Genomic DNA, 13,293 nt, shown 5'->3' on the forward strand with positions numbered 1-13,293 from the left:
GAAAAGCCCGACATGCACCTTTAATAAACGTCGACAGAATGATAACGAAAGATATCGAATGAACAGTCTCAGTTTTGCCTTCAGTTGTGACACAATAACACCTTTGCATCGGAGAAGCAGTGTTTAACAGGGTAGTAATTTGAACTAGAGCGATACAGTTCAAGAAGAGACCAAATCCTGTCTGGTGCAGTGTGAAGAAAGGCTGCCGTGGCCTTAAATGACAGAATCATCAGTGTGAGATGATTTCTAAAAACAATGGAGATATGTCTTCTCATATTCAGACTAATGTAGCAAAGGCGGTTGCACTATACTGCACAGTATAGATGGAGAATGACCCAAAACATACTGCCAAAGCTGCAAAGGAAATGTTCTATAGTGGGGAAAAAAAAACAAAAAAAACAACCCCATAGAGTTGTCTCACTTTGATCACTCCACAGAGAACCAAACCCCCCCCATCCAAAGTGTTCAGACGTGCAACTCAAACAGGTCGTTACAATGTCCAAACTTCAGTCAGTGAAGGATTCTTGATAGAGGATTATACAGTAAGTGAACATTGTTTTTAGGGTAATGACAGCCTCTGATAACGAGGACAACATCTTAAAGGCCTGTAAAACCATTGATATAAACTGTCTGAACTTTAAGCCCATTTCCATTATTCTGTATAAATAAAACATGGATCTGTTTTGTGAAACAGTTAAAATATGAAAACTTAAACTATAAAGTCCGAAGCGTATATGTACTGTACTCACAGGGGTGACAACTACAGTTGGGTATAAATGACATTTAATCCATGCATCTAAATAAATTCTGAGTCTACATTCAAACAGTGATGGACTACTTTTGGATATATTTGTAGTAAACGGTGATTGATTAATCTCACATTTCCAAAAAAAAAAAAAAAAAAAAAAAGTGCAACAGGCTCAATGGCAACCACCATGGCAAAACAAAGGTGTAGAGGTGAATTTCAGAGCATCATTCTGTGTAGCTGGTGCTCATGTTGGGTCATGTTGTTCGTGGTGTGGACCAAGGTCTCCTCTGGCAGAGATCTGGGCCACTTCTTTCTCTATTGTTACTTAAAGAGGAGTCCAAAAGCTTAACAAAAGGTTGGATTTTATTTCTTTAAAAAAAAAAAAAAAAAAGCAGCCTTGTGTGTAAAATGTTCATTTCGAACTGAGGACTTCTGGCATCAGAGAACGATAACGCATTTAGCTCTTACTGTAGAGAGAAAAACATACAGAGATGCAGTGTTTGCTCTCCCTTGTGGGATCCCAACCCCCTGTAGTGACTTCATCAACAGATACAGATGATTTATAGTGTCTACTTCAGCGATGAGCCTTTTGTATCAAAAGTACTTATTCCATTCAGACAATTTCAATACAAAACTCCTCAGGTTCAGTCCCTCCTGTAGTGGAGAACACTGTGTCCCAGCTCCACCAGAGCGCCACCCAGCAGCACCCACAGAGGGACGCACACCACACTGACCAGCACGTCTGTGAGCCTCTCCAGGCGGGAGCACAGTGTCAGACAGAAGGCCAGCTTCAGCAGCAGGGCTGTCAGGTACCACAACCTCCTCTTCACGCTCTGCTCACCATCCCTGGGGTCAAAGTCCGGCTTGCAGCGGCCTGCCATCTTCACGATTAGCATGAGGATGAGGATGGTGTCAAAGGTCCACACAGGAAGGAAGATGAGAAACCAGTTCCACTGGATTTTGGAGTCCAGCTTGAGGACCAGCATGATGAGGAACATCAGGGCAAAGATCCAGGAGAGGAGCACTCGCTGAGCCAGGGACATCTTCATCTATGAAGGACTGGCACGAGCCAGTGTCCCCCGCTCACAGAGACTGGAAAGGGGTCCGAAGACCACAGTGAAGGTGGCAGCGGACCAACACAACAGCAGAGCTGCTTCTCTGACGGATGAAACGCTACATTTGTGACCGCGTGGTTGAAAACAACAGTTAATCGTTAGTTTTACATAAAAACGACCAGCACAACAGTTCAAACTTTCATAAAAGAAGAATCAGTTTGTTGTCACTTCCTCTTAGCATTAGCACAAACCTGAAGCTACTGTATGTCCCACAGCTGCAGCTAACTTTTGACAACATTGTTCAAAGATGTCTTACCGAATTCAGTTAGAGCGTCAGTTTGTTTTCTTAAGCTCGGAGTCTGAAAGACGAACTCTTCAACGAAAGGAAGAACGTCTTCAGATGTGAATTTAAACGGTTTTACAGCAACATAATCACGTAGTTGACATTAGCTTTTATCTGCTTCCAGCCGGGATTCACGTCAAGACTTCCGGTTAGTCCTTTCACAATATTGGCGGTTTTTTTAATCGACATATGGCTTCCGGGTGTTCTTTCAAAACAAAAGCACAATTTTAGCAACTGATGTGATGTTTCTGCATAAAACTAAGACACCATTAGATTGTCTCACAAGTCCTAAAAGTTATTAGCCAAGAAATTAGCCAAACAAATGGGATATGACTGCTCTACGTGATCATCGTTTATCCATTGTGTAAAAACAATTACTCAAAAATCACCTATTATCGACTGGCTAAAACATTTAAAGGAATGAAAAAAACATCTAAAGTCAGGTGTTTTCAATCAGGGGAGAATAGGCAGCTTTATATTCATAAAAGTATCTATTAAAAACTGATTTTCACATATGATTGCAGAAGTGTATGTTGATTCAAACAAAGATGACCTTAAAGGACTTCAGAAAAAGAAGAAAAAAAAAAGAGTAAATGATGCCAGAGAAGCCTCAACAAGAAATCAGATTAGGCCCCTTTATTAGGAAAGCATGAATAACAACATTATGCTTGGCAGGACTGCGAGGAGAAAGCTGTTTCTCTTCGCAAAGAGCGCGGCTGCCTGTCGGCATTTAGCCAATATCATGAAGGTGAAGTCCGAAGTTTAAATGTGAAGCGTTATGTTTGGAGAGAGGAAAACACAGCATTCCAGCAAAAATATCAACCCCTCTGTGAAACACATGGTCATGGTAGTATCATGGTTTTGGCCTGTTTGGCAACATCTGGGCTCAATCACTTTGTCATCTTTGACAAAACTATCAATTCTTAATACCAGAAAACCCTAAAGGAAACTGTTGGGACATCTATCCTTCAAATGTTCACAGACTTTACAGTTCACAGATAAGGAAATATTTGGCCATTTTTCCACAAGTAAATGACCAGCTTTATTACATTTGTATAATTGGTTTAATTAGGTTTCTCTTTATCTACTTATGTTAAAACCTGCTTATGCTTTAGATTTTATTTATTTAGGTTCACAGACTCGAGTATCCCATATGTTTTTATGGAACATCTGTTGAAACAAAACAAACCCAATTTGCATCTTTGGTTCTTTTTCTGGAAATTGTGAAAGTTTCAACAACTTTGTTGTGACACCAACCCCCCCCCCCCCCCCCCCCCCCCCAAAATTAAAATGATTCCTCAGTTTAAAGGTCACTTATCTCCGCCACAACCACTAAAAAAACACAATCTGTTGATAAAGATCCTAAGATTTCTTCAAATCTCAGTTGGGAATGTGTCAGTGAACCAACTCAGAGGGATAAATAGTGAAATGAACCCATGCAAACTGAGATTATTTTGGTGGTGAAGATACTTTAAAAACTTTCATTTTTTTATGTTACTGAATCTATGAAAAACCCCAATTCTTCATGTCAAAATTGGTGATTCTGGACTATGAATCTTGATTCATCCAAGGTTAACGGGTCCGTTGGACTTTATTAAACCCAATAGATAAATAGATAATTAAATAAATCCAGCTGCAGCTGTAGATCCTCCCCTTCAGGTGCTGCAATAACCTCTGTGACCACTTACACGTGGCAATATTGATTTTATTTCTTATAAAACAGTTGAAAATAGGAAATACCCAAACGTTTTAAATATTACTCAAGTGTATTTTTTTGTTTGCTTTTTTTTTTTTTACAGGACGAGTATAAGAAATGAATACAAAGCACAACTCCGTAGACATCATGGATTGTCAAAAAAGTACAAAACGCTTGAGGTAAAACATCATTGAAAAAGATTCAGTTAAAAAGCCCTTATTAAAATTCAAATTCCGATTCATGATAAATGCTCACTTTACAATATTTAGCTGTCCTGAAAAACAACAACGCACGTTTATTTACACATTAGTGGTGGTGCAAAATACAGTGTGAGACAACATTCAGTCGAAAATGTTCATGTCTTTGTCAAATGTAAACAATATAGGAATTGCCATTTTTCCTCAAACTCCGAAGCCAATGCAGAGATGAAAAGGATGGACGAGTATTTTGCTTCGAACACTCCCATGAGTGAGAGCTGAGAAACCCTTCCCGACAACACAGTGAAGGCCTACGATTCGCAGCTGTTGTAAAGTCCAAATTGTACAAATACAAACCGAATCCATGACATTTCAAAACACGATGGGTGTGTAAAGCTTGTGGCTTTTTTTAAGAGCAGAGGGAGAGAAAATCTTCTGCTGTGCGAAAACCTTGTAATTTAAATTTTTAAGGAATTATTTCCATTTCACTGGGTTAAAGGAAAGGCGGTGACAATATTCTACATTTATAGTGTTTTTGTTATTGTCAACAAATCACATGAAATGTCAAAAACCAACAATGTGTCAGTTTGTCTCTCAGTACTTTGTTTTCCGAAGCAAATTCATTGATAAGGAAGACAGTTCTTATAGATATAGATGCAATTATGAAGAAGATAAACAACTTCCTAATACTTACTAAACATATTTGGGCCAATTGCACATTATTAGCTGGGGACTACTTCCAGCTGCGTATTAATACACATTTGATTCCCGTTAAAAATGAACAAAGTCAATGTTCAAGAAAAAAGACCGATGACAGTGCAATTGCAACTGTGACAAAAACGATTAATCAGGCTTTGGATACAGAAGAAATACTAGTCAATAGTATAAATTCAATGTTGATTTTGGTCTTTTCAGTAATCAAAATATCGGACCATTCTGAAATAGCATCACACCTTCAGTCCTGTAACATCAGTACCACTTCATGTCTTGTCGGACATGCAAGTTTCTTTTCTTAGCTGCTTAAAATATTTTTATGCACCAGTGAAAGCACTTGGAAGAAATGGAAACTCATTGTACTAAAGTAAAAAAAAAAAAGGAAAGAAAAGAGGAAGATGGTACCCATTTACCGAGATGTAGTCAGAAGATTTCTTTCCATTTTCTCCCAAAATATTCCCGTACACGCTCGGGTGCCTCCCTAACAGCAACCACAGTTACACAGTGCTCTGCCTGCTGTCGCAGCCAAGCCCCATTGCCTCTGAAGAGTGAGGTGGGAAATCGATAAATATCCCGTCTGAGCTCGAGTCGGCAGACTCTAGCACTTGTCCAATTATGGTTTCCGGGCTGGATGACTCACTGGGCGGCGTGGAGGATGCGCCCTTACTGAGATTAGTCATTGTCGTCGTGGCCTCGGTGCCATGGAGAGCTCCTGAGGAATGAAGGATGGAGGGAGACGAGAGAGGCAGATCCATGGCACCGGCCCCTGCTTGCACAATGCAGATGAATGATAGAGCAATGGGTTATTATGGATTCTTACCTCATTATTCTCTCATAAGAACCGATATAATGATGGATGCAGGCATCTTAAAATCTGTCATACCATTGAACTGTGGGCCCACACACAGCCTGTTGGAGGAGGAGGCAGACAGTTCAGACCCTGGAGCCATGTCAGCGTAGGCCAGTCCTTGTTGTTCCTCCAGGCATGATATGATCTCACAGGCTGAGTGGCGCCGAATTCCTCCGCTGCCAACCGAGCTGGCATCTGGGTCATACTCGGCCACTGGGGTCAGCAGCAGAGGAATATTATAACTTTTTGATCGTACCACAGGGTTTTTAGACGGCTGGTCAGCAGATTTGGGCAAGCCCCACGATAAATGCTTGTCTAAAGGATGAGAAAAACAAAGGATAGTTTTGTTAGGATACGTATCTCCTCAGATACAGAGACCCGTTATTATTACTCTGCTTCGGACTCACCCAGAACATAGCAATCATCTTCTGTGTCATCTCCAGAGTAAAGCCCATGGGTGCCGAGGTACGGCGAGACCACTTTTTGAACCAGAGACTCCAACCTTAAGTAGTCCTCACTCACACCACGTGATTCGTGGACTCCCTAAACAAAGAGTGAGACGTATATATAAGAATTTAATGTTGTGATCATAGATTTTTTGATTCTGATGTACATAAGTCCTTAAGAAAAAACCCAAAGCTATATAGAGTTATGTGTCTTTACTGTATTTACTTCAGTCGACGCAAGCTGCTTGAAGCTATAAATTACGCATAAAAAATCATGATGTGGAGCCAATTTTCTGCAGAGAAAACCAAATGAGTGAGGAAACAATATAAGCACCTGTAGGATGAGCAACATCTGTGTCACAGAGGGGGGCACGCGGGCCCGCGGCCGGCACAGGGCGTCCTCCAACTTCACGCTCAGGACTATGGTGTTCCTGAAGTGAAGTAGGGCCAGCTGTCTGACAGAGGGCTCCTTACCCTGCAGGACACAAAGAGCAGCAGCTACAGTGAGCATCACCCAGCTGCAAAGACAAAAAGGGGCAGACTCTTCAGATGGTTGTGCACCTGAACTGGGTGAAAGATGGCCTGCAGCATGGACAGAACATCGCCGAAGAAGAAGTCCCAGGTCTCTGCCAGAGAGTCGAGTAACTTCTGACCTGCATGAATCCCAGAGATTAAAGCTTGATTCAACAGTGCCATCCACTGGAATTTACCCCCAGACTACACTATCAATCCAGTCCTACCTTCATAGAACCTTATTTTGTCCCGTAGGATGACCATGCCTTTTGTCAGCAGCTGATTCTGTGAAAAGACGGCAATAATTATGAGCTCATGAGGTGGTGCCAGTGTGGATCTGTTCAATGTGCTGGTCTTGAGGGAACATTCCTGTCTTGTAAAAAAGGTGAAGGTGCCTTACCTGAAGATATTCTGTGAAGAAGGACCCCAGCTCGGTCTTCAACAGATGTCTGAATAAATAGCATTTAACGTTATTTTCTTTTCTGAACTCCAACTGAATATGAATAGATTTAACAACTAATATATAACAATATTAAGTTGTTTATAACTGCGTAAAATGACATGTGTAAGCTGGAATCTAAAACTAAACATTTAATAACATGTGACTGTGTGGCTTTACAGTAAAAACACAGGATGTGAGACAGTCTACCGAACACTGTGTTACATTCAGATCTTTCTATGTTGTTAGAAAAATGTGGGTCAGCCACACTGTGGCTTTTCTGCACATGGAAATATGTTAACTGGGCTAAAATTGAGGCAGATAGAAGTGATGGGTCTGGTTTGGAAAGATAATGAGGTATCTGCCCTGACCGCATGACTCCTCGGGCCCACATACACCTCACACACAAACAAAATCATTCACAAGAAAACATTCAGTCAGCAGCAAACACAGGACAGACAGTAATTACTCAGATCATGGTGCAAAATTACATCAACGGTCTAAAATAAGAAGGCTAGCTCTTCACAGAGTGTGTGATCTGTGGCTGTCTGAACCTACCGGACGCCTTCGTTGAGGATGTAAAGCTCGTTATCAGCCAGGCCCTTCTTCTGGAAGACTGCGATGACAGCATTGTGGATGCTGCAACACAAAAAAAAATAGTCTTCATTACTTTCCCAAACATGAAATTGTTTTGCACCGTGACTCTATCAGCTGTACCTGTTCCAGGTGGCATTGGCTCCTGCTCTCTTCTGCTTCTCCCCTCTGTCCTCTGGTGAACTTTTCTCACTCCTCCCGAGCTCGCTCAGGCTTGGAGAGCTCATCAACTTCAGCCGGTGCAGAGTCCTCATGAGGTAAATATAAAGGGAGGACAGGGGAAAGGAGAGAAACAAGGTCAGGCAGTGAGCTGACATATACCAGGAGGAAACACGAGGAGATGGCTGGAGGGGAGAGGGGAACATAGGCAGCGGAGAATGACAACACAAAGAGCAGCCGGTGACAGAGAGGCGAGAGAAGTGGGACAGAGTGGTGCACTGTGAGAAAAAGCTCTGCGTTAAGAGCAGGATGGGCGGAGCCCAGAAGGGAGGTAGACCACAGTGTCACTGCACCGCCCGAGATCTTAGAACAGCAGGAAACAATAGAGCCTGCACTGCTGGGGGCGCAATCTTCCTCCTTCTCTGCCTCTGTCAGTACAATACAGCCATTGATGCAAACAAATATTTATGCAGAGCACAGATGCCAGAGTAACTGCAGGGTAAGCAAGGCCCAAGTGGCTGTTGTGCTTGTGACTGTACTGAGAAGAGGAGGAGGAAGTCATCCTGTTTTCTGACAACAGAAACAGGGAAAGGAAGCAGTGACACAGCATGAGACAATGAAAAAGGCTTTCCTGCTCTTTGATAGCTGGATATAAGTAGCTGTGGAAGAGCAGGAAACAAAAGTAGCACAATGAGTGAGACAGGAAGTTGGCCAATACCGTATTTTTTACACTGAAGTATCTGTATTCATGTTATTTCTTAATTAGAAGATTGTTTTCACATTTATAAGCCCTTTTTACTTGGATAATAAGACTTTATTACAAAGTGACATCTTCTTTTCCTTTGGGGATGCAGGGCACATCTGTACCTACCACAAACATGACTTTGGCATTTTTGCTGTCACTTCATTTATTCCAGTTTATATCAATACTGGTCTGATATGTTAAACAACCATGTTGCCAAAATAGCAGGAATCCAGTGTAAAGCTTTGATCCCAAAAGGACTGAGAAAATGGGAACGAGTGGGTGGGCAAATACTTCAACGTCTCTCAACATAAAATGTCAAAGAAATGGGATGTTTTATCATCTGAGGTTTGCAATAATAAAGTAACATGGCAGCTCTTTAATTCTCCCAACAGTGGTGAGATGTAACACCACTGTCATGAATACCAATTTCTGCGTAAGCCTCGCCCATGTACCGTCACCATCAAAGGATCACAAAAATGTCAAACCACCATAAGCAAAACAGTGTGGTGCAGGGCTGGAAACCAAAGCAGTGAACTGTGGTATCTCAGCCCATGGGCACTCCATGGCAATTTAAGGAAATGTAAGAAAGCACAACAAAAATCCTTCTACTTCCAAATGAGTCAGAAGCACATAGTTTTCTAGTTCTGAAACGTCTCGTGTTGCTTTAAAACAGTGAATCCAGAAAAATCTTTGTTTATAGGGAACGAGGCTGAACACCTGTATTGATGCCCCCAGGCAGCAGTGGATCAAAGACTGCTGCGAACTTTTCTGGTTCTGAACCAAGGTTTTAATTTATTTATTGCTCTCCCTATGAGATACCTCCTTTAAGAAACACGATTCTTCAAATCCTAATTTATTATTTTCTTGTTGTAATTTGTAGTGCACACTTTGGTGCAGTCATAAAAATGTCCTGAATTGAAAGCAGAGTTAGAAAATTAAAGAGAAAAGACTGTTTGCACAGTCTCACGACGAGGGACTGGTGAAAACGAGCTCTCTGAAAAAGAAGACACGACGAGTTCAAACCCACACAGTCCTGAATCTCTCTGCTGACAGCCCGGCAGTAAACAACAGACCCCCCTGCGCACCCACAAACACACGGGAGACATGAAAAAGCAAGGGTACAAAGTGATGAGACGAACAGACGTAAAGAAATGAATCAATCTAACATCCCAGCAGGAGCTCATTAATACGAGGCCAGCGTGTTGGCAGGCATGCTCTTCCGGTTAATGAAATCATCTGGGACAAGAGATGGTGGGATTTTTGTGAATGCTTATTAATACCGCATGCATTTCCCAGGATGCTGCATGTTGTGAAATGTTAATCTCAGGAACTGAGGCTTACCTCCTGATTGGGTGCTCGCTGCCGCTCTCCATGTCGGGGCTCGGGGGAGGGGCCGAGAAGGTGCTGAAGTTGAGGGAGAGGGGTCTGGGGGAGGCCCGGGAGGCGTGCCTCCGCCGCAGTCCATCGAGCATCTGAGCACAGGAGGGGGCAAAATGGTCAAGCAAGCAGCTCTGTGTGGTACAGTTCCAGGCAGACACAGAGGGGGCAAAAAATAACCGAAAGAAGGGACCCATAACGGCAACGAAATCAGGTGAAACTTACAGTCAGAAGGGAGCAGGAGAGAGTCAAACCACACATTTGTGACCTCCTTACAGCAACGGGGCTTTCTGTTTCTTTACGCCATCTGCGATTGTTATTTCAACTCCACAGAAAAGTGTTTTGCAATCACACCTCAGCCTTTTCGCAACCTCACACTCATTACATCAGAAGAAAAGAAAGGGGAAATGCATGTGTGTACATGCATCAGTGAGAGAGTGGAGTGTTCCTGTAAGAGCTGTACAGTTAGAGTGTATTTGGGTGTCTGAAACATTTACAGTCCATGGTAAAGCACCATCCCCTGGTCAGAGGGGAGAACAACAGTCTGGGTTGTCACTTCAAACAAAGACGAGCCTCCGTCACTGCCACCTTGAATCTTTTTTAGTGGTAAAAAGGTCGTCCTGTGTGTATTCAGGCGGACTGGACTGTGTTCTTTTTCTGAGATCAAATCTCAGTGTTAAACACAGACTGTACACACTTGTCTGCTAGAAATGCCATGCCACGCCAGTCTGCTTTTGTTCCCCTCTCCTCCTTGTCTGTTCGAGGCGATTACAGCCAGATCAGATCGATGCCACTTTTATTTTTAATTTGACTAATTTTTTTCCCCTCCCCCCGGCCAGTCGATTTATAACTGTGCCGTTTATTCGACATAACATGACCAATCAATCGGACCACACATGCAATCAACAGTCCACGTTTGTCCTACAGGGAGGAACGCACAGCCAGCCGTGCGTACGTGGAGCTTTTCTATTTATCTACCTGTGTCAACGAGAAAATGAAGCAGACTGCCTGAGTAAACCAAACAGCCAGATGAATACACACAGGGTAGAACAGATGCAACATCGGGGGATATAAACTGTATCATAAGGGCCACAAAGTTGCCGTGTGTCATGCGCCTCAGCCCGCCCACAGTAGCCGTCAGCACTCACCGTTCCTGGTCTTGTCGTGTAGCTCTCGGTGGGATGAAACGGTCATGTAATGCTGAGAGGAAGCGTTTGCTTTCCGGATTCATCGGCGGATGGTTTCTCTACTGTTCCCCGCCGGTGTGCGGACCCTCAGGGGCATCAGGCGGATGTAGGGTCCGACCTGCGGTGCAGCGGAGAGGGACTCATTCATGAGGGAAGAAGAATCGCCGCTCGCTCGCTCCCTGTCTTTGGCTCGCCCCCGCTTTGTTTTGACGAGATGCAGAAGCGGACCTGGACGCGGCCACGAGCGAGCACGTGCACGCGCGCCACGGTTATAGCTGTATGTAAAAGAGGGGAATCACGGGGATTCCAGAAAATACTCAAGAGCATAGTCGTCGTCCCCCCCCCCCTTTTCTTTTGATTTTTAGGACAGTTTCACTCTTGAAGGCAGACTGTAAGAGGCTCAGCCCAGTAACTGTGGAGTCACACTGTAGGACTGCAGCAGCCTGTAAGACAGCATGCAGGTGTACAGTCTGTGGTGCAGGAGGAAGGCCTGCACGTGCCACGTTGCCTTGGACCATAATAGACATGGTGTTTCAAAAATCTGCCATGTCAGGCTCAGGATTTTATCGTCGTTTTGCCACAATCCAAATGAATGAGTCTGGTGACCAATTTGAAAGGTTAAATTCTCTAAAATCATGCTTTTCATATGAGTAATACCTCAGCTGTGCATGAAGTTTCACTTGCCTCAAAATGAGAAGTATTATGACTTTGGACAGATGCACGACAATCTGTGCTGTATAAAGCTTCTTTCTGGATTAAAGGGGCCCACTTTGGCTCAGATTGACAATAGGAAGCAGTTTGTTTTCACTCAGATCTGGACGGAGTGCTTTTATTGTTCCAGTTCAGACGAGAAGACTGGTTGCACATTTGTACGAAATGATTATAAGTGCAAAGATAAAAGAGGCCTAAACGTGGCTTTGAACATTAAAAAGAGGAATAGAAAAAAAGGGTGAATACAGAGAACAGCAACTCAAATTTAGCCGCTAAGTCATTACAGTGATGTACAGATTGCTGAAGAGTAGGTGGTCAGGTGATGTCTTTACCTGATAGAAAAAAGGGAATAAATGTTAAACAGAGGTGTTGTAAAATTACCACAAAAAGATGTGAAATGTGACCAAAAAGACCAAAAATCAACCAAGGTCTATCCCTACATAATAATAGACTAAATGACTACATATTAGCACAGAATGAGTGGAAAGAATATGCAAAATAACCTCCAAAACACACACAAACAGTGAGACATAAATTACTACAAGAAGGTGCGAGGTAACAAAAAAATAAAATGACCAAATCAAGCCGCAAAGCACACAGAAAGATCTGCAAAAGCACACTAAATATCCAAAATCAGACAAAAAGGGCGAAATACAATGAGCAGAGATTCAAAATAAATATTGTTGGGCCACGAAACGACCTCAAAGAGATGGAATGGGTACAAAGAGACCCAAAATGATAAAAGAAAACAAAATGTATAATACATAAATGGAAATACAATCAATCCATTAAGTCTAAGTGTTTTTTTCTCCTTCAGTCTGGGTCCCTTTGGACTGGCAAAACAAGTGGGTGCCTTTTACTCGTCTGCAACAGGGGGGCATTTGTTCCATAATGTGTTGGTATGGAGAAGAAAATTGGAGCTCAAATTAATACGTGAACACCTTTGCTTATGTGTTACTTCAGGTTCTCCTCGTCATTTTCATAATCACAAATGATAACCTTCGCTGCTATTCACTGTTGTTTAATTTCAGTTTATGTGTATCTGCAAATAAACAGATTCACGTTCAAATAGAAACACACAATCTGCGAATGAAAAATGTTGTCTAAAATTGAAATTTCCTTCCTAGCTCACCGACGCCTTCAGGTATGCTCCGTATTTTCCCGATAATCATGAAGGCACCACAGGCTCCTCCCCCTCCGGTAGTCCGAGCGGGAAGTTCAGATTTCAGATGTCCCGTTTCCGTTTGTTAGTGAAAACACACAGAAAAGATTCTGGCGTCCATATCAATAAAAAAAAAAAAAAAACGTTCAATCGAGTGAGTTTATACTTACAATGTTGGACTAGTTTATTACGCAATTCGGACCTGGTTCGTGTAACTTCAGCGAGCAAAGTGAGGCCACTTTGACCTGTTTAACGAGCAGATATCAGTCGTTACTTCTAAGGTAATTCTAGCTATAAGTGCCGTTTTTTTTGTGTTTTTTTTTTGCGGGTACTGTGCTTAATTCTGACTTGTTGCAA

At 42.6% G+C, this 13,293-nt stretch overlaps 2 protein-coding genes across 3 annotated transcripts; both read right to left on the reverse strand.

Moving 5' to 3' along the window:
• Nucleotides 1–1,093: 1,093 nt before the first annotated feature.
• Nucleotides 1,094–2,282, reverse strand: tmem60 (transmembrane protein 60). The gene is made up of 2 exons (XM_075469644.1): nt 2,120–2,282; nt 1,094–1,921 (listed from the first exon to the last, which is right to left on the reverse strand). Exon 2 carries the CDS (start codon nt 1,795–1,797, stop codon nt 1,393–1,395), a length of 405 nt encoding a protein of 134 aa, XP_075325759.1. The 5' UTR covers nt 1,798–1,921; nt 2,120–2,282; the 3' UTR covers nt 1,094–1,392.
• Nucleotides 2,283–3,893: 1,611 nt separating this feature from the next.
• prr5a (proline rich 5a (renal)) lies at nt 3,894–11,117 on the reverse strand. Of its 2 annotated transcripts, none has more exons than XM_075469646.1 (11): nt 11,025–11,117; nt 9,841–9,971; nt 7,719–7,844; nt 7,560–7,640; nt 6,963–7,011; nt 6,790–6,847; nt 6,611–6,702; nt 6,384–6,524; nt 6,011–6,146; nt 5,637–5,918; nt 3,894–5,519 (listed from the first exon to the last, which is right to left on the reverse strand). In XM_075469646.1, exons 2-11 carry the CDS (start codon nt 9,969–9,971, stop codon nt 5,251–5,253), a joined length of 1,365 nt encoding a protein of 454 aa, XP_075325761.1. In that variant the 5' UTR covers nt 11,025–11,117; the 3' UTR covers nt 3,894–5,250. The 2 variants fall into 2 exon arrangements, with proteins under 2 accessions (XP_075325761.1, XP_075325760.1); XM_075469645.1 differs by having other exon boundaries at nt 3,894–5,522.
• Between the last annotated feature and the right edge of the window lie 2,176 nt (nt 11,118–13,293).

This window comes from Odontesthes bonariensis, chromosome 7, assembly GCF_027942865.1.
Source record: "Odontesthes bonariensis isolate fOdoBon6 chromosome 7, fOdoBon6.hap1, whole genome shotgun sequence".
NCBI lineage: Eukaryota > Metazoa > Chordata > Actinopteri > Atheriniformes > Atherinopsidae > Odontesthes > Odontesthes bonariensis.

What these genes read in the sequence shown, in the direction of transcription:
- prr5a (XM_075469645.1), bottom strand. Translation starts at nt 9,971, where the DNA reads ATGCTCGATGGACTGCGGCGGAGGCACGCCTCCCGGGCCTCCCCCAGA. An exon ending in CAAAATAAGGTTCTATGAAG is followed by an intron (nt 6,703 to 6,789) that starts GTAGGACTGGAT and finishes GGATTCATGCAG; the next exon opens with GTCAGAAGTTACTCGACTCT. An exon ending in CCATCTTTCACCCAGTTCAG is followed by an intron (nt 6,525 to 6,610) that starts GTGCACAACCAT and finishes TGTGTCCTGCAG; the next exon opens with GGTAAGGAGCCCTCTGTCAG.
- tmem60 (XM_075469644.1), bottom strand. Translation starts at nt 1,797, where the DNA reads ATGAAGATGTCCCTGGCTCAGCGAGTGCTCCTCTCCTGGATCTTTGCC.